The 22053-nt window shown below is 42.0% G+C and overlaps 2 protein-coding genes across 8 annotated transcripts in view; both read right to left on the reverse strand.

Moving 5' to 3' along the window:
* Positions 1 to 413: 413 nt before the first annotated feature.
* On the reverse strand, positions 414 to 2900 carry cd79a (CD79a molecule, immunoglobulin-associated alpha). Of its 3 annotated transcripts, none has more exons than XM_079275498.1 (5): positions 2797 to 2900; positions 1984 to 2325; positions 1254 to 1369; positions 917 to 979; positions 414 to 730 (listed from the first exon to the last, which is right to left on the reverse strand). In XM_079275498.1, the coding sequence occupies exons 1-5, from the start codon at positions 2834 to 2836 to the stop codon at positions 605 to 607; spliced, it is 687 nt and encodes a 228-aa protein (XP_079131624.1). In that variant the 5' UTR covers positions 2837 to 2900; the 3' UTR covers positions 414 to 604. The 3 variants fall into 3 exon arrangements, with proteins under 3 accessions (XP_079131624.1, XP_079131625.1, XP_079131623.1); XM_079275499.1 differs by having other exon boundaries at positions 1984 to 2295; positions 2797 to 2897; XM_079275497.1 differs by having other exon boundaries at positions 1984 to 2874.
* Positions 2901 to 3176: 276 nt separating this feature from the next.
* arhgef1 (Rho guanine nucleotide exchange factor (GEF) 1) overlaps positions 3177 to 22053 on the reverse strand; it is a 38948-nt gene continuing 20071 nt past the window's right edge. For 2 of the 5 annotated variants that reach the window (XM_079275367.1, XM_079275366.1), the window contains exons 8-32: positions 21599 to 21628; positions 20657 to 20768; positions 20388 to 20463; positions 20117 to 20146; positions 19501 to 19701; positions 18742 to 18883; positions 17614 to 17625; positions 16504 to 16668; positions 15112 to 15302; positions 13521 to 13667; positions 13098 to 13180; positions 12629 to 12754; positions 12303 to 12417; positions 10268 to 10368; positions 10029 to 10103; positions 9851 to 9926; positions 9022 to 9189; positions 8836 to 8923; positions 8644 to 8736; positions 8458 to 8510; positions 8204 to 8347; positions 7969 to 8094; positions 7327 to 7511; positions 6740 to 6844; positions 3177 to 6236 (exon numbers count right to left, since the gene is read on the reverse strand). In XM_079275367.1, the coding sequence (XP_079131493.1) occupies positions 6770 to 6844; positions 7327 to 7511; positions 7969 to 8094; positions 8204 to 8347; positions 8458 to 8510; positions 8644 to 8736; positions 8836 to 8923; positions 9022 to 9189; positions 9851 to 9926; positions 10029 to 10103; positions 10268 to 10368; positions 12303 to 12417; positions 12629 to 12754; positions 13098 to 13180; positions 13521 to 13667; positions 15112 to 15302; positions 16504 to 16668; positions 17614 to 17625; positions 18742 to 18883; positions 19501 to 19701; positions 20117 to 20146; positions 20388 to 20463; positions 20657 to 20768; positions 21599 to 21628 (2614 nt within the window). In that variant the 3' untranslated portion in view covers positions 3177 to 6236; positions 6740 to 6769. The remainder of the gene's footprint in view (positions 6237 to 6739; positions 6845 to 7326; positions 7512 to 7968; positions 8095 to 8203; positions 8348 to 8457; positions 8511 to 8643; positions 8737 to 8835; positions 8924 to 9021; positions 9190 to 9850; positions 9927 to 10028; positions 10104 to 10267; positions 10369 to 12302; positions 12418 to 12628; positions 12755 to 13097; positions 13181 to 13520; positions 13668 to 15111; positions 15303 to 16503; positions 16669 to 17613; positions 17626 to 18741; positions 18884 to 19500; positions 19702 to 20116; positions 20147 to 20387; positions 20464 to 20656; positions 20769 to 21598; positions 21629 to 22053) is intronic. The other 3 variants (XM_079275369.1, XM_079275368.1, XM_079275370.1) reach the window with 3 other exon arrangements.

Raw genomic sequence — 22053 nt, forward strand, 5'->3', positions numbered from 1 at the left:
CGCACCGCCTCTCTCATCTCCCCTTCATACCTGCATGCGAGCGCCCATGGCCCCGCCCACGCCGAAATGGTAGCCAATGGATGACTGCGTCCGCCTTCCAGTAGCCAATCACGACGCGCTAAAAACAAATCGATGACTGTCCCGCCCCGTACAATTTGGTTTATTATCCGAAGAGAGCCCATTCAAAAAAGATTAAAGGGGAATTATGTTTGTAGACAATGTAGGCCTTTTAAATAATCACAAGGATTTCTTTTTTTACACAACTTTATTATTAGCGCACTCACAGCAATTTACATTGAGAAATCATTCAGTAAGATCCAATGCATTATATATAAGAGATTATTTTAATAAACAAAAGCTGAAAGCTGCTAACAAAACAATTTCACCACCAGCTCCACAAATTCGATTGTCACGCAATTGAAGATTCATTGTTATTTTCTTTCTGCCAGATGCTAAAACTGTAAACGGAAAGCTTTGTACAAAACTCCAAATCAGTGTTGTAAAGAGTGAACCTGTATTATTCGGATATCACACAGTTAAACTTCAACACCGTAAAAATAGACTCAACACTCTTCCTTCCCTTTCTCTAACTTTGCCCTTTTCTTCAGGGTTTCTCCAGCTGGACCTGCTCCTCTTCGTCTTTAATGTTGCCCACATCCTGGTACTGGCCATGTGCCTGAGAGCGTTCAATCCGATCATATGCGGACGAACAATCGTCCAGATTTAGCCCCTGGCGTATTAGATAAGGAAAGATGGATATCAAGTAAACGCTCAACAATCAATGAAACATAGTCATGTTAAATTGATAAGTAAGCGAACATGTTTATTGATATCTTTGTTCCTGCTTTCAGCAATGTGACTTTCACAAGTGTTTCTCACGTGCCTGACTCATGGAATCAGGATCTGACTCATTTACCTGATAAATGTTTTCCTCTTCCTTCTTCGCTTTCTTCTTCTCCAGTTCATTTAGTCTCTTTGACTGTGAGGGGAAAACAGAAGTTGGCAAAGCTGTGGCATTGTGCAATTTTCCCAACGAGAACAACTTAGAAACACAATGAAAAATATCCATTTGAGAAACTTATAGCTGCACTTTGTAGGAGCAGTCAAAGCAGCGCCGTCTTACAAACTGCAACACATTCCGGTGTGTTGACATGATGGCAACACCATTATTGAGACATTTTGGAAATAAACCATTGTTTTAACATTAATGCTACAAGTGAGTGGTCGTGTTAATGTACAGTGAGTCATAATACCTTCCAGAGAAGGGTGACCGAAGGCATAAGCGCACACAGTAGCAGTAAGACTCCCTCAGCTGTCAGGATCCGGTTTTTGGTGCTCTCGCTGAGGTTTAATGTCTTCTTCATTGGCTCTGGGCATACAGACCGGGTTCAGAGGTGAAATAAATGAAACAAGTGCTTCTGTGTTTTTGTATCAAGTGCAATATTAAAAGAAGATGGAGTGTATAAAAAAACAATCAGGCAAACTAAAGCATGACTTAACAGACTTATTTAGAGATTTATTACACTGGATTGTTGTTATATAGCACAACTGTACTATTTAACAAACACAGTCTAATATATAAAGTGAATGCATTTATTAATTCAATTAATGGTTCTGATAAGTATGGGTTCTCGTAAAGTTATGTGCAGAATACCCAGAGGAGTTGTGGTTGTTTCACATCTCCACATCTGCCATCTGTGTTTGATAAGATCATGATGCAAAACTGGAATTTCAGTTTGATTAATGGCTCTACACATTAGCTTGACTGCAACTTGATCTATTCTTACTATTTTAAGTAAATGGCCGGGCAGCAGACTGTAATGATTGCACCCTGATTATGTAAAGATTAACCAAGCTGCAATATGCAAGGATGCTGCCACTCACACAGCTCTCGGACAGACTAACGTTAACAGGATTTATGGCTTAGGACGCATTAGCAGTGCTAAGAGCTCGATTGACTCCATCACACTCATGAACACTCACGGTAGACCTGCAGGTAGGTGCCATGTGAGACGCGGTTGAAGTCATTGCCTTTCAGCGAACACTGGTAGAACCCAGTGTCAATCAGCTCGACTGGGTTGAAGGTCAGGTTGCCACACAGTCTGCCAGAGACTGTAATGCTTCCGTTAGTCACACGTTGCGAAAGCTCCACAGCATGTCTCGGAGAACGTGTACTCAGGGTTGTGTTGCCATCTTGTTTGATCCAATGGACTTCCACTGAATTCTCACTGGTGTAGCAGCATTGCAGTTCAGCTGCGTGTTTGACCTGCACCTGTAGAAAGGGCCTGTCCGCCTCTAAAACCACCGTAGTTTGAGCAATACCCACTGTGGACGAAGCAGCGATTACATTATATTGTTTTGAGTATTTATTATACATTTGTCCATTGTTTGATTGTTACCAAACATTTGTCAAATCATTTAATAATGTTTGCATATATCACAATCCATAACCTGTATGTCCACCAATGGGCATATAAGGTCTTAAAGGTCGAGTAACAAAAATTGTTGAAATGATCTGGAAATCTACAGCATAATGAACCAAAACTAAAAGAGCAAACATGCATCCTGATAGCACGGACATCTGCTTTGACAGGAGATGTGGTTCACTGAAGCAGAAGGGCTAAATGTGAAAACAAAGTTATAAAGAGTGCATAATATACTTATACTAGCTTGAATATACAGATATGCCTATTTTCCAAAAAAGCTAAAAGATAATTGTGTCTACACAAATACAAACTGTTATCTATACAGTATTTCAATTTAAATTGTGTCTTAAAATAAATTGATCCGACTCACCGACAAAGCTGCAGAGCAGAAAGTTTGTAATTCTCCCCATCGCTTTTACAGATGTTTGATATAAGATCAAACAATTTACTGAATTACTGCAGGAAAAATTGTTAAACACCACCGATCCCAGCTTTAGCTGCTATATTGTGCCAACACACTGCTGTCTTGTTTTTCTCAGTCGGGATTTATGCTCGACTGATCTTAGACTGTCCCACATTTGCATAATGCAGAAAATAGATATGTGAATTTCTTCTTAAAAAAATATGAGAACCAACAGACATTTCACAGATATATTAACTTTGAGCCCCAAATCTTTAGCTCAAGAGTTATTCTTACATAGGTATAGTATTGGCTCATAACTATATAGAATGACAAAACAGGAATTCATTACCCCAATTTATTAAAAAAAATTTAAAAAACAGAACGTACCACAATTTTCCTTAAGTATACATCATTAAAGAGCCTCTTAGTTGATAAAAGAATCAAAACCCAAATACACAGTATAGTTCTTGCATATTCATTGTTTATAGACATGATGGCAGGCGCCTGTATGACAAGGAGCAGTGTCTTTTCTATACAGGGCCCTGTCTGGCTGAGTTGGTGGAGGGCTCAAAATCTATTGCTGTATTGTACACAACTGAATCCTGGGATGATCTCTCAGCCGTTATTCGTCATTTTGTCTACGTCTCTCACTCTCAGAGGTCGATTTCAGTCCTCCATTGAAAAAATAGCCCACAACAAGAAAACAACGTGATCGTTGGAACAAGGCACCGCTCTATAAATACATTTTCTATACATTTGGGTATTTGTATATAGAATGCATGAGGAAAAGCATCCGGCGGAGAGAGAGCAAGAGGTGCCTGTAGCAGTCGCTCAGCCAGTAAGTGAAGGCGTCACTGGAAGCTGATGTTAACTGGCTTTCGCCAGCTGATCACCGCAGTTTGACAAGTAAAAATCTCTGGTTGAACGCTAAAAAAAAGAAAAAAAAAGAATCATCGTCACAATGTTTGCATAATTGTTAAATTCATTCATGCATAGACAAGTTACAGACAAGTCCTGTCTCTCTCACCGTTACGGCCAAATGCATAGTACATAATTACAACGTTTGTTTTAGAATAGACAAATAGTAAAAAAAAAAAACACCCTCCCCGACCCGTTTAACAAAATCAAATGAAATACACAACATATGGTAAAACTGTGCAGTAGGAAAAGGTGATCATGCTATCACAAGTGAGGGTGTTATCAAGAGGTGTATGTAGCTAATAAGCTCAATAAAAGAAGATTTCAATTTATGTGTTCTTTACATTTTTTTTTTTCCTTCAAGCTAAACATCTATGTACATTTTACAAGAGGAAAACATGTGGAGATAAGGTAGCAATGTTCAAACACCAACTGACGAACAGGCACAAACATTTGCACAAGTTCACACTGAGGTTCAGTGGGGTCAATGGGGGGGGGGGGGGGGGGTTGTTGTTGTGGCAACAACGGGTGAGAATGCATATCAGGAAGTGATCATGAGTGTTGGGCGAGAGCGACGCTGGACTGAGACCGCAGTTTCCCTTCCTGCAAGCCTTCAACGTTTCCTTTGTATCCTCATCTGGATTCACGGTCTTGTTGCCTTTTTCTTTGCAGCTGGAAGACGTCCAATCATGGGTTTAATAACCGTCCTCTGTCCAGCTTGTAGCAGTCACACCGGCCTACACTCACACTTATTAACACAACCGTCTCATTATTCTGAAGTGTATGCAAGATATCAAAGCTCAACCGTTTGGGTTTGGTTTGGTAATAAGGCTAGGGCAGTCTAACATTCTTCATCTCAGTATCTACATTTATTTTTAAAAAACAGGTGTTTTTTTATTCGCAACCGATGCTTCAATCTTCTATGTGCTTTTGAAATCCCTTCACTTAAGTTGCCACATGTTGGTGTTTGAGGAGAGGAAAAGCAGCAGCAGGCTGCGCTACTGAGAGATCCCTCCTGCATTAGATGTCCTGCTACTACACAGATGTCACTAAGAGAACTACAGCTCGCATGAGGCTCCAACGGTGCTTTATGTCTTTGGTTCTGAAATTACATCATCATAATTAGAATTACAATCAACTGCTGAATAAAATACAAAGACAGAGCTCAGTTTTGATACAAAAGTTGCTACCGGGGAAGAATAGAATCTTTTGCTAATAACATGTGAAACTATCGTTATATAATACAATTCATAAGTCTTAAGTCTGTGTTTTCAATCTGGGGAAAGGTGACGCTGCAAAAAAATGTTGCTGGCACCGAATGACCTTTGTGAACACTTCTGTGGCACTGGGCTCTCAGTGTGTGTGTGCAGTTTTCAGTACAGTGAGCTAAATCCTAATCTCATGTTTTCTACACATCGTCTCATGACCCATTGGTTTCAAGCCGGCTTCAAATAAACCAAAGCAACCTCTAAACTCACTCCCCGCCCCTTCAGCTTTCGTCTTCTCTCTCTACCTCGATCTTCGTTGCACATTCTGGGTTTGCCTTCTTATATTTTGTCTTTTCTCGAACACATAGCTCTGCCATTTATTTATTTTTTGGGCCCAGTGCTGTAACACTTTCACCAAGGCAACTCACTGACCCATCAGAACTAGGAGGAATAAATAAAGGCGGTAAATACACCATTATTAACAGCATGATTACCTATAGCGACGCTATTTATAAATGTTTCTGTGTGACCTAATAACAGTAAGAACCCTCCAAACAAGCACCTCCTTAATTAAAAACTTTGTAACACACATACACACACTTTCTTGCATGCAATCCTCTCAACAATGAGGTCTGCATATATGAAGCACAACTGTTCAAGAGCTGTACTGAATAGAGAGTAAATACATTTTGCAAAAACAGTGTGATTTCATCTTAGTTTGTTCAGAAAAAAAAGTGCATCTCTGTGGTACTTTGGCATAGACTAGAAATAACACTATATATCAGCAGTAGTATTTCAATACATCTTTAAACGCTACATTGGTCCACCTGGTTATAGCTAACCTGGCGGGCAAAGGTATAGGATTTCTCCTTTACTGCACATCTGCTAATAATGTCAATTATTTGGTAGCGTTCATGTCTCTGGTGTGCGTATGTGTGTTACAGCAGATCGCAATCACTACATTTCATGAGGCAGCATTTCTCTCACAGAAAAATATTGCTTCTGTTTTTTTTGGCACCTCGCTGAAAAAACAATCCCCCACTCAAAAGTAGGATGTCCTGGGGTTTTTTTTTGTATACCTCTCTACCAAGCATGCACACACAAACAAACAGACAGACACACATACACATGCACACACCCTCCCATGTGACATCACTGGACCACTGCACTGAGCATAAAGGCCCCTAATGCAGCAACAGGGTCCAGGTATGACTTTATGAGGAATTTCCAGGGAAGCTTCTGAAAGTCACTCTTGCACTCCAAACTAGCACCAGTAAAAATCTAAACAGAAGAAAAGACAAGTTTGAATGTCAGATAACAGCATGTAAAGTTATAAGCTTATTTATTTGCATTACATTCATAATAGAGTGTAAAAACGTTTATTTTATTAGCAAAGTCTCCGCTATTCAAACAACAGCTCCTTTTAAACATCTTTGATATCAAAATCCAAGTCACATCCATTCTATTTCATTGTTGGGTATTGTATTTAATTCTCTGTACTTTTGGTGGTCTGATTTCATCTTATTTGCAGTGATGAATTGTTTTAACTTGATTTTCCCAGTTAAATAACTTTGTAACTCTGTCTTGAAAAGGGCTTCAGGAATAAAGTTTATTGTCATGATTATTTATTATCATGATTATTATTGCAGGATGTAGCACACCTGTTGTTGAGAAACATCTGGTGTCTCTCCACTTCTGAACCTATGCCCTTGATGATGATTCTTAAATCATACTAGAGCCCTTTAAATATAATTATAAAACTTTATATAGTTGAGCGTTCTCACCTAGTGGCCAGCAGGTGGCGTGATGGCGTCTCAATGGAAGTTGCCCCCCTCCAGTGAGAACTTGGAAAGGGCCTCCTGCAGCCTGTGGTGCTCCTCCTCTACAGTCTGCGACACACAAAATCAATATCACCTTAGGAACTGAAGAGAGACACTCGCATCCACACCCCCTCATGCACACGCAGCCACTTCAGCCTCCTCCGCCTCCTCCTCTTAACATCTTCTCTTCGTCTCCCTCGCTGCAATTCTGACACATCCCATCGCAAGCGCTGGACATAATAGCCATTTTCAGAGAAGTCCAATTTCACAAGGCAATTTTCAGCCAAGCAATAACAGCAGTGGTTAAATGGTTTTCTATTCTCTAGTTTCTCTTTTGTGCCATTTTGGCCCTATTTGTCCAAAGTATACCACAGCTCGCTCCTTACTTAAGTTATCCTCAGTGAAATCCTTGATGCCCAACAGTGTGTGCCTCTTTCCAGTCGGCTCCCATCTTTTGTTATGTCTCTTATCTTTATCTGCCCGTCATACGACCTGCTCCCAGCTTTGTTTTCTCTCCCTCTCCCTTCCTCTCTGTGTTCACCTCCCCTCACCTGTAGTCTCTTTAGTTGTTCCTCCAGACTGTGGAGCCTCCTGCACACTTCCTCCATCCTCTCCTGGGACAGCACCAGGGGCGCACTGATGCTCCTCTCCTCCTCCCCCTTCATCCCGGCACCTTCTTTTTCACAAGAGTTGTCGTTCTCCTCCTCCGCTCCCTTGTCTATGGTCTGGCTTTCTTCTGCAGGCAGAGAGACTCAGTTTAGACGTGTCATGAGTCAGTTTGGTTTGGTCATTCTGATCAGTAAAACCGGGGATTTTAAAGCTTCATTGTCACAATGTAACCTAGTTATAGTTATCGTAAAATGAGTCTCAAAATCCTTTACACCAACTCATTATTTTGGGGAATGTATAAGTGCAATATTCATGTTTAGGAAACTCTTTAAATGTAAAAATGATGCAGTTTATTTTAAATTCTGAATTTTGTTGTTTGTAATGGATAGAGGAAAGACATTTTTTTTTATCCGTCCAAAAAAACGACACTTCTTAGTCGCGAGCAGTGCCTGGTACCTTAAACTTTACGGTTCATTTCAGGAAGTCACTGCTATCGGCCATCAAAAAGTCTGTAATACTACCCCTATAAAACTGGAATTTTTCACTAACTTTGACTTTTTTTTTTACTTTCCACATAAGCCTACCTGTCGATTGACAGCTTTCCATTTCTCGACTGGGCCTCTCCGAATGCTCCTCCCCGTTTTCTCCATCAGGCTGCGAGTCTTCCGTTAGACTGATGCTGCCGACCAACAGCCTCTTCAGAGACATGACTAACATAGGAGACACATTCAGTGGTTTCATTAGACAGACAGGCAAGCTCCTGTGAAAGAAAGGAAAGACTGTTATACAAAAATCATCTATAGAAGCATCATCATTCACCTTCGTCCAAAGCACTGTTGGCCACATTCTCCTGATCGCTGTTGGAGTGGCCTATCAAGTCGAAGCCTTTGTCTGACAGGAAATCAATCAGCCTGTGCCTGGGGTCTGAACACTTGTCATCGGTCAAGCTGTCTTTATCTCGATCTACAGACAGACACAAGGCTTAAGTTTGGCTGGAGCTTTCAGAACTGTGTAACAATAACAAATTTGTACTATTTATTAAGTGTTCAGCTGATAAAGCGCTGCCGTCTCACCACTGCTGCTTTTCAGACCCCCATTCTCAGTCGGGCTCAAAGGGGCAGTCAGCCTGACGGAGAGAAAATGACAAAAGAAATGAGATATTTTGCGATGGGTGAACTTTGGCAGCCGATGAATACGGCTTGCTCTTTCAACAGATGAGTAAAACACACACACACACACACACACACTCTGACACATACGTGGTGGGACTGAAGAGAGCTCCAAGAGGCAGCCTCATGGATGCTGCACTCTTCTTCAGATCATCCACTGCTGACTTTATCACATCGGTCCAGCTGTAAAAACACACACAAATCAGATTGCAATTCATCCTATGATTCATCCTATGAAACAAACATGATTAATCTGTGTATTTCTCTCTCTCCAACACTTACAGTTTCCTCTCTCCAAGAGACTGAGCCACTAGCTCATAGATCTGAGCGCCGCTGTCCCAGGTAAAAATGACATAGAAGGCCTTCCGATCTGACAGAAAAAAAACAGAAATTGGAAGGTCGAATGAAATTGATCTCACAATGGAAGTGACCGCGTGTGAAGCTAATGTGGTGTTTTGTGCGTCTAACCTGTGGCCACCTCTCGTAGGAAGACAGATTTCAGCTTGATGATGGGGCTCAGCATCTGCTTGCCCTCCTGCACGGCGATGTTGCTCTTGCTCTGGCATTTGAGGACCATCTTGTCGTCCTGCTTCTGTAGGAGCACCAGCAGGTCCCCAAGCAACATGCACTGCACCTCTGAGAGACGGGGAGGAGAAGGAGCAGGACGGTGAAGTGGGAAAGACAGGTAGGATAGGGACGTTCTCTGCTGTCCGACTTCTCAATTACTCCTCGTTATTCAGCTTCATTACTTTAGATTGTTTTTAGTTTTGTGATTAACAATAGTTTTTCTTTCTTCTGATATATATTGTGTGTGCGTGTAACTGTCACACGGCTGCATGTAATTGCCCAGACAGATCTAAAGGAATGAAATTGAACGGAATTGAATTAAGGTTTGAAGGTGGTGAAATTAACTGAATATAAAAAAGGAAGTGAAGGGGCCAATAGGCTGTCAAAATAAAATCCCCTACACCACAGCTGGGCTTCCTTTCACAGCAACCTTTAATCTACATACTTCCAAAAGGGGAAATGAAAATAGAAATATCTGATAATGATTTTCTCAATATCCCAAAATACACCACAGTGGGTTTTTTGCCTTTTGGAAACATAAATGGCTAATCTAAGTGAATTCTATCAATTACATATAATAAATATTAGCATGAGCCTGATACATTTTTTTAATTTGAATGAATTCAGAATTGTTTTTAAATGTCTGTGAAATGTTCTCGTTTCTGCAGCAGAACACTGATAATCTCAGGCAGTTTGCATGGATGCAATGCACACACGAGCAGATATTTACCAATTGCCTTCTCCTTTGTGACTCTCCAGGTCAGAGGGCCTTCATAAAGCATCTTCTTCTGAGTCAGGTCGATGCTCTAGAATCGACAGCGGGAGAACAATATGCAAGAAAAACGTCAAAGAACTAAAATCTGTAAAGTTCAACAGTGTGCCACAACACTTTGTTGAAAGAACCTTACCTTATATTCTGTATAAAGGTCATTACTGGGTTTGAGCCCTGATGTGTCCAGCCTACGCTGGTAGTCCTTCAGAGTCTGGGAACAGAGAGAAAGGTTAGCGGGTCAGACAGTATCAGACAGGATCATAGTAGTCTAACAAGCAGAGACCTTCAGAGGTCTCAAAATGCATTTACCTGACTCCAATTGGTGCTCAATCATGACATAACTGTGCGTTGAGTGATGGATGGTAAGTTTCTCACCAATAGGTTCTCCATCTCTTTGACCTCCTCATTGACATGGTTGAGGATCTTTCTGCAGCACTCTGCGCTCTGCTGGATCCTCTCCTTCTCTGTCAGGTCCTCTGGGGAGAGACAGAAAACACAGAGTTGAGCAAAATGCAGTTTTCACAGCAGAGCCCAAACAAAAGCCATACATCACAAGCGTACACAAAAATCTGGGACGGACAGTTTCGATTGTTGAAATGTTTTGCTGGCGTGCTTAAGTTAAGTCCACATTCATCCTGTGTGCTGATACAGATTGGCACATGTAGTTTTAAGCATTAGCATAATACACTTCTGCAATCTGTCCAAATAAGATTCACATTTACACAAACAGATTATCATATGGCCGTCATAAAAAACACAATCCGCAGTATCTGCTTGCGCAATATACATAAACACCAGACATGGAGTCATTAGTGAGTAATTATTTGTCAATTTCAGCTCGCGCACCCCTGGGGGTGCGCGAGCTGCCTCTAGGGGGTGCGCGAGAGGAAAAGTGTAATGGCGGTCTGATGGTGTAATAATGTTAAATATTTAAAAAAAATGTAATTTTAATTTAAAAGCTGTCAGGTGGGACATCTGAAGCTATCAGTCGTAAAAGAGGAGAGGGACAGAGAGAGAGAGAGGAATCGGAGGCGAGGGGAACGGAGAGGTGCAGCACAGACAAATCGGGAGCACATCGGCCCATCGCGGAGTCAAGGTGAAAAAGAGGAAACGAGAGTGAGCATCAGACTGGGAAAAAAAGAGGAAATATGATGAAAAGTATCTGTGTCTGGGCTTCACTTGGATTGGCAACGCAGATTCCCCAAAGCCACAGTGCGTGGTGTGCAGTGAGGTTCTGGCTAACAGTCTGAAGCTCTTATTTACGTCGCCACCTGAACACCAAGCATGCCAGTGCAAGTCAAAAGCCCCTTACATTGTTTAAATCGAAATTGGAGGAGTTACAAAACAGCCAAAAACAACTGCAGTCTCATTCATGTGTTGGGTCTATAAATGACGCACTACGGGCTTCATATCTGGTTACAGAATAGCGAGAAAGGGGCTACCGCACACAATCACTGAAGACGTGAGCTTGCCAGCTGCCAGAGAGATGGTGGAATGTATGATTGGGGAGAAAGAAGCAAAAAAGTTGGACATGATCCCGGTGTCCAACAACACTGTGTCGCGCCGCATCGATGCTTTGTCCGAAGACATCCTGGCTACATTAGTCGCTCATTAATTGTAAATTAAATGTGATAATCTGCCTCTGAGCCTGTGCGTGTGTCCTCGCGATCCGTATTGCTCTTTAAAAGTGACGCCTTGTGTCACTGAAAGTTATTGAAACTTTGTTGCAGTGTTTCAGGGCGTTTTCACACCTTCAGTTCGTTTGCTTTGTTCTGATTCAGGGATTAATATGATACAATGTTGCAGTTGCCTTTGTTCGGTTTGTGTTCACACTGCAACATTTAACAGCGGACTAAATATTGTAAACAAATGCCACGCGCGAGCAAACTGTTCTCTCATTGGTCAGATTCTTATGCGGCTATGAAGGCTTAAAAGGCTCTGTTGCTTCTTTTTTTTTTTTTTTTTAAGGGGGGGGGGGTGCGCGAACCCGGTCGGGATGTAGAAGGGGGTGCGCGGCCTAAAAAGTTTGGGAACCGCTGTAGTAGACGATTGTGGGCAATGCTGTAAATTGATGAGCAGAACGACCAGTGCAAAACCGACTTCTGTTCATTTTATGGTGATTTTTGCATCACTGTAATGAAGCGGCTTGATTGGTCAAGTATTCAATTTGCTGAAATAACAGCTGTATTAACAATTTAACAATAGAATCCCCCCCCCAAAAATAGATAACATGTGATATAGGATTTTGTCAATCCATTTTCACATTTTAATAAATAGCATAATTAACTCACCTGTCATCAGTAAAAAACATATGGTCTCATAAATATGTCGACACTTGGCATACTGACCTCCACATAAACGTGAGACACCACCAGGCATAGAACACACACACACACACACACACACACACCTGTGCTCTTTGCAATATTCTCCAGCAGCAACGGGTATTTGGTCAGTCTCTGCATCTCTATGGGGATGATGTCCTTGAGCTGCAGCCTGCGGCATTGGGGCTTACTCTCTGCCTCCTGGGATTAAAACGATTGAGTCAGAACGAATATATGGGACCAGTTACGTGACCTATTGAATTAACAATGCATCTGTGGGTGCATCAACGTGTGTCTTTCCGTTAAATCGTTAAGATTCAATTTGTCCGTGTGTGTGTGTGTGTGTGTGTGTGTGTGTGTGTGTGTGTGTGTGTGTGTGTGTGTGTGTGTGTGTGTGTGTGTGTGTGTATACCAGTATGAAGGAGTTGAAGCGTGGCTCTTTCTTCTGCCTGCTCTTGATCTGGTCCAAGGCCCAAGACTGGTGACTGCAGAACCGGGCCGTCAATTTCTGGAACCACTCCCCCTCTGTACCTCCAAACTGGAACACAGATAATGACAGTGTCTTGATAACCAGAAGTAAAGAATGAGAGGAATAAAGAGACGGGTAGATGGAGAAAGAGATAAGAAAAGGCACAGAGTAAAGCCTGGCAACTAATATAACTGTGCAGCAGTTAGAGCAAAATATTTTATATACATCTTTCACAGATAAAAAGCTTACAGCATTTGTTAAACCAACAAAATCCGATTTATCAGAGCTACTGCCAAGTTATGTTGAAATGAATTGTCAGCACATATCCGTTGGGAGTTTTCCCCAAAGCAACACACATACTGAGAGAAAGTAGAGGCAGGATAATACAAAGAGAAATATTATGATGACTCACGCGGTTGAGCACTGTGGTGCTGATAGATTTGACTATGAAGTTGTCATCCAAACGCAGCTTCTTCAGGTTCTCGTAGAAGTTATCTGCATTCAAAGCCAGAGACAAACAAATAAATAATGCACTTTCAAAATACTATGCTCAACTCTCCTTCACAAAACAGTCAATAAACATCGTTTTTTGTGAGTGGTGAAATAGATTTTGATTTCTAAATTATTCTCGGCTGTGGACCCAGTTCCATCCTGTTAAAGTAGATGGATTTTACATGCAGTTACCGTTATCACTGGCAACAAATACACACAACAAGCAGCTTCACACTCGGAATACAAATTGAGATTCACTGCATAATGGCTTGCTTGTTGTGTGGAAGGAGAGCACTAGCTTCAAAGTTCCTGCGTCTGACTCTGGGAGGATGCAAAGACTCACAGTGCATTTCAATGATCTCATCCAGGTTGGGAAAGATGGTGGACAACTCAGTGGAGGTCAGGAGCTCTTCTCTCTCCAAAGGCTTGGAGAAGATCATCTGAAGGACACTGAGCATCCGCACGTGGGCATGCTCAGTTGCAAACAATTCTAAGAGGGAGTGGACATGGAATGAGTAAATTATCATAAAAACATTTTCAAAAAGGGCTCGCCAACACTGCAACCAATGTTCCCTCTAAGCTGCGCGCTTGAGCAATCGCGCACTGCTCGCACATTCTCAGCGCACAAGAAAATCTATGCAGCGCATAAAATAAAATTCAACATAAACGTATTAATTAATATCTAATATTAGTCCCAATCTTATCTAATCAATTAAACCAATAATAATAATAATAATAATACTTTTGTTTTCTGTACTATTTTGCAACGTAACTCAGTGAGTGACAGGTGTCCAGCCAATGATACGATTCGGTTCACTTACGCTACGCAGCCAATCATAGCATTGACACTATTGCCCTGCCCATTCGCGCCGTGCAGGTTAGCTAGCTAACAACAGTGCGGCGGAGTTACGAGACACAAATGCTAACCCCTTATCATGGCGAAACGAACGGGCAGCGACACATCCACTCACCAAGCCATTGGGAAAAAGAAATGTGGTTCTTTTAAGATGGAATGGCTGTCGGAGATCTCACAGCTTGTGGATATTTGTGCTACATTTCAAGCTTCCAGTGCAGATTGTGAAAGAGGATTCAGTTTAATGAATCGTATCAAAACAGCATCCAGAAATCGTCTTGAAGTGGCACATTTGGACCAGCTGATGCGCATAAAGTCAAAGCAAGAAGCAGACGAAGCCATCAACCTGGACAAAGTGTACAACCATTGGAGAAGTGAGAAGGACAGACGTGAAAAATAAGGTAAAATTTAAGTCAGATTTGTGCATATTCTAGTGACATTTATTAAGATTTTTTACTTATGGATATTAATCATTAAATGATGTTACTACTAGATAATTTATGGGTAGTAGAAATGATAATAAAAAACTGAGTAATTACATATTTTACAGACAGAGTTACAGGAATTTACACTGTATCACAAGCTACAGCACACATCATTGTGCAAAATGTGAATGTTTTAATGTGAACAAAATGTTATGTCTGAAAGGTGTATATGTATCATTTCTTCCAGAACAGGACCCTCACACAGGCCACAACAGGACCTCACACAGGCCAAAGCAGGACTCTTCCCATGGCCAAAGCAGGACTCTCACATAAAACATACTACACATCTCATGAACAAGATTTTTGTCTTTTTCCTTTAAAGTTTGTCAAATCACTTATATTAAAAGTAAACTAGTGAAAATTGCTGCTGTAATTTGATTCTTTGAATAAGCCATGTAACTTGCTATGATCCAAGGTTTTGAACAGGTGTGATACTGGTGTGTGGCCACAGCGTGCACATCTGATGTTGCTCACAGTGGTCCTCAGTGTGCTCAGGGAGCTTGTGTGTATGCCCAGACACATGAAAAATTAGAGGGAACATTGACTGCAACCTTCATTTATCTGCTCATCTGTTGCTTCATCTCTCATCTCCTCACCGTTGATGACCTCCTGCCTCTTGGTCTCCTTCTTGCTGAGACTGGACAGGCCTTCAGGGGGTGCCTGCTTCCTCCAGTTGGGTGGGTCCGACTCAAACTCCAGGAGGCGTGGCTCCATCTCCTCCAGGTGTGGAGAGGGGCTGGTTGGGGAGTGGCCGGGCCCCTCAGGAAGTAAAACGGGTCCATCAAAGCTGAGAAAGGAAAGAAGTAGGATAATCATGAAGTTAGACCTGTAACTGCTAAACAACGTGATTCAAGTGTGACCCAGGTGGCTGTATGAAGTGATGCGACGCACTCTAGTGGCACTCGTGGAGGTTGTTGGCTGGTTTCTAAATTTCTAAATGCACACCAGGGATGTCTGTCAGGATATTATTAAGTATCTGGCAGATACGCTATCTATCATTGTCCTGTTGTGATTCCTGTTGTATGGTGAGATTATAATGCAAAATCAGCCAACTGACTAGCTCTTAATATCTTACACTGAAAAATGACAGGTGAACTGAAGCTTCTCAACTACAACTTAAAGTGCTTCAGAGTAAAACTACGATTTAAACGGGAAGTTACAAAAGCCATGCTGGTTTTCTGTTGCACGGTTACAATCACATGATGCACTTATTATGAGTATGCAACTGTAAATAATGAACTTAAATCCACACTAAAATTGTAAGTGCTTATTTTTGCTCCTTCTAGCCTTGTTAATAAACCATTCCCAGGCTTTATGTGCACAAAGTCACACTCCACTGGATCTCCATGATGCCAGCAGCTAATCAATCCTCACAATAAGTCATTGTAAGGATTGCTCAAGGAAAACTACAGAGAAATCGATTGAATTTGAATAAACTTGACCTCTCGTTGGCTTACTCGGCATCATTCATTGTTTCAAGACGTTCCCTCCGAGTCCTGACAAAGTACAACTGACCGTGTTGTGGATTTACAGTCGATTAACAGCAAGTCAACTCACCCCTAACAAATGGCCTGCACCTAACACTTACCCAATGCTCAACATAACTCAATAATCATTCCCTGAAAGAGCTAAATGTCTGACCTTTCACTGAGAATGAGAGCGCTGCTCGGCTGTTACTCGCACAGCGCGGGTCAACAGATCCGTCCGACAGTGAATAATGAGTCAGTAAACCTGTCAGTCAATTGATTCATTTAGGCGAAGGACGTGTGCCCTTTCAAAGTAATGAAGTTTAAATATCCTTTCAAGGTGATCTACCTAATAGTTCGGACGGAGCCAAGTGGGTTTGATCCATCAATATTCTCATTATTACCCAATTATTTAGCTTTGTGAGTATTGCACTCATCCTGTTTAATCTGTCAGTGCTTGACAGCCTGTCTGTCTCTGCTGTGCACCTCTCCAACCAGAGAGGCATTAAGAGTCCATCTTACGGATGGAAGTGGTGGGGGGTGAGCGGTGCAGGTGTTGTTGTCATGGCAGAAGGCGGCTGGAGGTCCACATCACTACGGGAGCGAGACTGTTTGGCCCGGGAAGAGCCGCGGCGCCGAGAGGGGTGCCGGTCCACGCGGGCACTCTCACTACGCGCCACTTTCCTACTGTAGGGAGGGAAGGTCACGAGAGGATGAGGGAGGGATGAGGAAGAGGTAGGGACGGAATAGAGGGAAGGATGAATTGGAATAGAAAAAAGGAGGCGGGAACAAATGACAGAGAGGACAGACGGGAAGAAAAAAAAAAAAAGGAAAAGAGGCCACAGAAAGGACGAGGAGAAAACAAGAACAAAAGGATGGAAGGAGGAAACAAAGAGATGCCACAGAATGGACAGAGGAGATACCAAACAGCAATGAAAGGAAGACAAAAAGGGAAGGACAGCAGAGGAGAAAGTAATGTGCAGTCAGTGTGCACAGACATTTGTGTTAATTATGAGGGTGAAGAGGAGGATTCATGATTTAAAAAAGGTACAGCAGTAGATGATTTCCACAAAAAAAGAGAGTGATTCAAAAAGGGAGAAAGAAATGACATCAACAAGATAGAGAAAGAGAGAAAATGAGTGACAAGTGAATATGCATGACATATGACATGCATATACTGGGGTTGGACAAGAAAATATAGAGTATGCTTCATATACTGTAGACATAGTAGGACTTGAATACCAACACGTTCTACATTTCCTTATGAGTTACTGGGAGCCAATGAACAACAGTATGTTAATGACGTACCCATGCATTGCTTCTACATCATGTCTGTACCAGGAGTTTTCAGTTAGGCAACTTTACTGGTCAACAGTTCTCCAAATCCACACAACGTACATTCACATCAACTCGAAATAATCCAACTGATCTCAACAATCAAGCTTCTTCCAATTCCTTCGCACGCAGGTCCATGATACTTAGCCATGTGGTGCGTTTGTGTATCAGGACTGCAGGGCTCAATGTGAGGTGTGTATGCATGCAAGTGTTGTTTGTTCCGTCTGTACGTGCGTGTGTGTGGTCAGTAAAAGGCCTGAAGCATGTCCATGACTCTGTCAAGGCGCTGACACCCACCTTGTCTTCAGTCTGTAAAAACACGGACACCAAATTGTTACACACCCGCCTTTATACAACTATTAGCCACAGTAGCAACCGTAACATGCAAACGCACACCCCAACATGACGTCCTAAACTAGTTACCGCTGTCGGAGTAGCATGCCATATAAGATGCCAAAGCCCCTGGCACAACATGTAACCGCACACACTGTGGAGACAAGCAAGACAAAGGACGGGCCCTGGCCACAATAGATGCAGACACCTTGGAAAGCACACGAGGCGAGCAACAAAGAGTATATTATGAAACTTATTGTCCACTTTTGACTATTAACTAAATACCAGCAGTGTTAAGATGAACTACTTTGTGTAAAACGTTGGTGTAGACTAAGGAGCCAGTCTTTTATGCTTTAGACAAACTTTAGACAAAATAACACCATTTCTATAGGTTAGCTAAAAGGTCAAACCTGTTTACTGGGTAGAAAGTTGCAGCATAGAAATCTATAATAAGTGCCACATAACCGTAACAATTACAAATGTCTCAGTCAAGAAGAAATCTCCAGTGTATTAACCGACAAGTACCCGAATCTTATGAAAACAGGAGTCAGAGCTGCACAAACAATGCCTATATGCAACAAAACAGCAATGAAGCTCTGTCGTAAACATTAGGAGATGCACAACAGGACGCACACAGAAGAACACAAAAGGGACAGAATGATATTCGGAAGAAAGCACGCATGCCATTGTGAGAAAAAAACAGGAGAGAGGGAATGAGGGAGAGGGAAGGCAAAGGGCTGGAAGGGAGGATTGGGTCCGAGTTCACCTGGTGAGGGTCCTTCTCAAATCTGAAGGCTCTGTTAGCTAGCGAGCAACAGGCAGCATGACAAAAGCTTGCACACGACAGGGACAGACTGCTGGGGGAGTTTTACCACGCTCCCTCAGCCGGAGCACTTCAGACATGTGTGGCCTCCCCCTTCCCCCCTGGTCATCAGCTACATACAGTCTGTACACCTCCCATACAGCCTACTAACAATCTCATTACGTTCTCTAATCCTGTGTTTTCTTATCCTCGCTTATTGAGTCACTACACTGCAGTTATAATCCCCCCCAACGCTACTGATTTTTTTACAACATCTCAGTTTTCCTCACCTATCTTTCTCCACATTTTCCTCTGTGGGAGTGTCCATGGGTGAGAAGGGCTCCCCGACGGCCAGCCCTCCTCCCAGGCTGACGGGGGACACATCACCCCCGTCTGACAGGGTCGGTGGCTCTAAGCGATTGCTTTTGAGGCCTGGAAGATTAGAAGGCGAGAGGAAAAACAATGAGGGTTCACGAGTAGCAATTCTTCTTCTGTCAAAAGGTAATTTATTGGTGCTTTTATCAAATGTATAACTCATCAAAATGATGTATTATTATATCGTATAAAGATATCTATTTTACACAAGAAAACAAATTCTCCTTTTTCAAATGCTGACACCAAACAATCGCGAAATACAGTTATATGTATACATGTTTGTTAAAGTTTTATACATGAGTTAAACAGTTAACTTGTTCACTCATAAACTTGTTTCGTGTTTGATGGTAAGCAACTAATACATTTTAAAAAGCTGTTATTAATTGATTATTCAAAACCGAATTAAATTGTGCATTTCAACGTGCTAACAAGTTAAGCTAAGATGGTGAACATTAAACCTGCAAGACACAACAACATGTTAGCATTCTCATTGTGAGCACGGTAGCATGCTGATGTTAGCATTTCGCTCAAAGCACCACTGTGCCTACACACAGCCTCACAGAGTCGTTTGCGGGGCTGCAGGCTTGTTTTATTCATCAAATTATCAACTGGTTATAAAGTCAAGATTTACTCCAGACTCCATACAACACGTTCGAGTTGATGAGCCGGCTTACAATCGGGGTGTGAAGACTCGGGGCTGTTGGTGGTGCTGATGTTGTTGCCTGAGCCATCGGTGACCTCTAACCCAGGCACGGAGGCGGAGCTTCCGCTGGAACAAGACTTTCTGCTGCTGAGGAAAGGGGCTGCGGGTTCGGTCAAGGAGCCTCTGCCGGGAGCTAGACCCTTGCGCTCCGGAATGACTTTCTCTTTTTCCGCTGAAGATAGGGAGGAGAGCGACAAGTTTAACGGAGCTGAACTTTAGACAAAGCAGATGCAGAAAGAACAAGACCCAAAACCAGTGAAAAAGGGACTTTGTGAGACAGACAAACACACGGGATGAGTATGGCGCAATCAGGGACTCTGTAGTAAATGAGAGGGTTAATTTGGTGCAAGGCAACACCCACAACTCTGCAGACGAGATAAGGGTGAGGTTTTCTGGCGATTACAAAATATACAGTACAACCAATTCTTCCAACAACCACCCTGGAACATGAACCAGCTACACAATGCCCCACCCACATCCCCTCCCAGTTTCATTTGGGACATGCAGACATGCGTATGGGTTGATTAGTAGGGATGTGACCATTCTACAGATAAAAGAGGGGTTTTGGAACTCTGGACGTCTAGTACCTTCAGCCTCCGTTTTAGGTTTGACGTCAGCTGTAACAGGAAAGAAGGGCAGGACAACATGTTCTCATATCCAGACCATTCATGGACATCAATATTTAAAGATACTACATGTATTTCTTTTGAATGTCACTATAAAATGTATGTAATGTGTGTACTTATAGATTGTAAATACTCTCAAATATCATTCACAGTCAGAAATAAAATACTTCATACAAAAAAAAAATAAACATAAAAAGTAACATAATGGGACTCGCAAAAAGCAGATACATACTGTTGCCTGCAATCCAGCTCGGGATGCCAGGAAACCCCCCTCTGGGCTTGTTCTTTGTGGATTCTTCCTTCTTATTCTGGAAAGACAACACAGGTAGGGAGCAAGAAAGAAGTCAAATCTGAGGGCCACAGAAACACAAATGAATCCCCACAATGGTTTTAAGAAGACAATGCAGTACATTTATTTGCCTGTTTTATTGCAGACGGATAACATCCCTGTCTACTTAGGGAAACCAAATAAATAAATCAGCAGACTTGATGGTAGCTTACCTTTACCAGCTGTCTCCTGAAGAAGCCTCCTCTGGACTTCTTACTGTCAACTGCCCTGGTTTTAACCCCGAGGTGCTTCATGTAGAAGGCCACCGCTGAGAAGATGGATTGACTAGGGGAGAAGTTAGAGAAAGGTAGTTATTAATAATATCTAATATGTTTTGTATTTTTTGTTAATACTTGTTTGTAAATGTTCAATTTTTCGAATTTGAACATGATTTAAAATCATGATATTCGTGGGATTGTTTTAGATGCGTCTGTATATTTCACATTAAAGGCTGTAATAAAGGACATTTGCATAGTCTCAGGACAGTGCACATGAGGGAAGAGCGGGAGGATGAAAATGAGGATGGGCAGATGCAGGGAGGTGGAAGAGGGAGGTGGAGAGTTGAGGATGTCAAGAGGGAGGAGGAGGAGGAGTTGAAAAGAGCGGAGGGGAGTGAAAATCTGACACACAAAGACAAAAGGAGGGGTTGAAAGAAATTTGAGGAGTTGATAGAAAAAAAGCCTCAGGGAGGAGCCTCTGGGGATGTTCACACCATAAAAGCACAAGTATTTCAAGTTTTACGGAGCATGCGGTCTGAATACACTGACAAAAAAACTTTAATCACAATGGACCGGAAAAGTTACAAAAAAGTAAGAAGTGCATGACAGGGTTTAGTCATTGAATGTGAATGAAACACATGAATTAGGAAGTAGAACTGCATCAGGGTATTTTTAGAAGATATTGTTATGGAGTGCAGTGACAATTTTTGACGCAAAGTACAAACATATTTAAGTGCAGAAAGGACATTTTGTACAGAAAAGTTATATGGTGCATTTGAGCCAGTATGCAAGCATCTTTTGTTTTGACCACACCCAGGCTTGGAAAAAGCATTCAGATATCAAATCAGCTCCATGTGCAACTACACACAACACTCGTTAATATACAAATATACTCACCATTTTTCCTCGTCTGAGACAATTGAAGGTCTGAAAGAAAAATAGATATGTGTGATGTCACGATTGTAAAGGGACGAAAGCATAAACAGACTCCCTCAACTTGCAGCATCAAGCTCACCTCTTCCTTTTAAGTAGCATTTTTCCGTTCTCTTGCTCGACTGATTACCGAGTGTGTTTTGGGCCGGTGGAAGCGACTAAGCTTTTCCTGATCCAACGCAAAGCTGATTGTTGTGTTATTTTGTTCGGAGCAGAAGCTATTGAACATATTCTAAAATGTGCGCAAAAAAAGGGGGGGGAAAAAAAACGAAACTAAAAAAAATCAAAAAAGGAAAAGATGCATCAAAAGCTGCACCTCGGTCTGCTCTAAGAAGTTCGGCAAATAATTCTATTGTCTCCTGACTGTTTAACCCTATTCTGGTTTGTCTCTCTCCGGTCAGCTGTCTGCAAAGTGAATC

This window comes from Melanostigma gelatinosum, assembly GCF_949748355.1.
Source record: "Melanostigma gelatinosum genome assembly, chromosome: 9".
NCBI lineage: Eukaryota > Metazoa > Chordata > Actinopteri > Perciformes > Zoarcidae > Melanostigma > Melanostigma gelatinosum.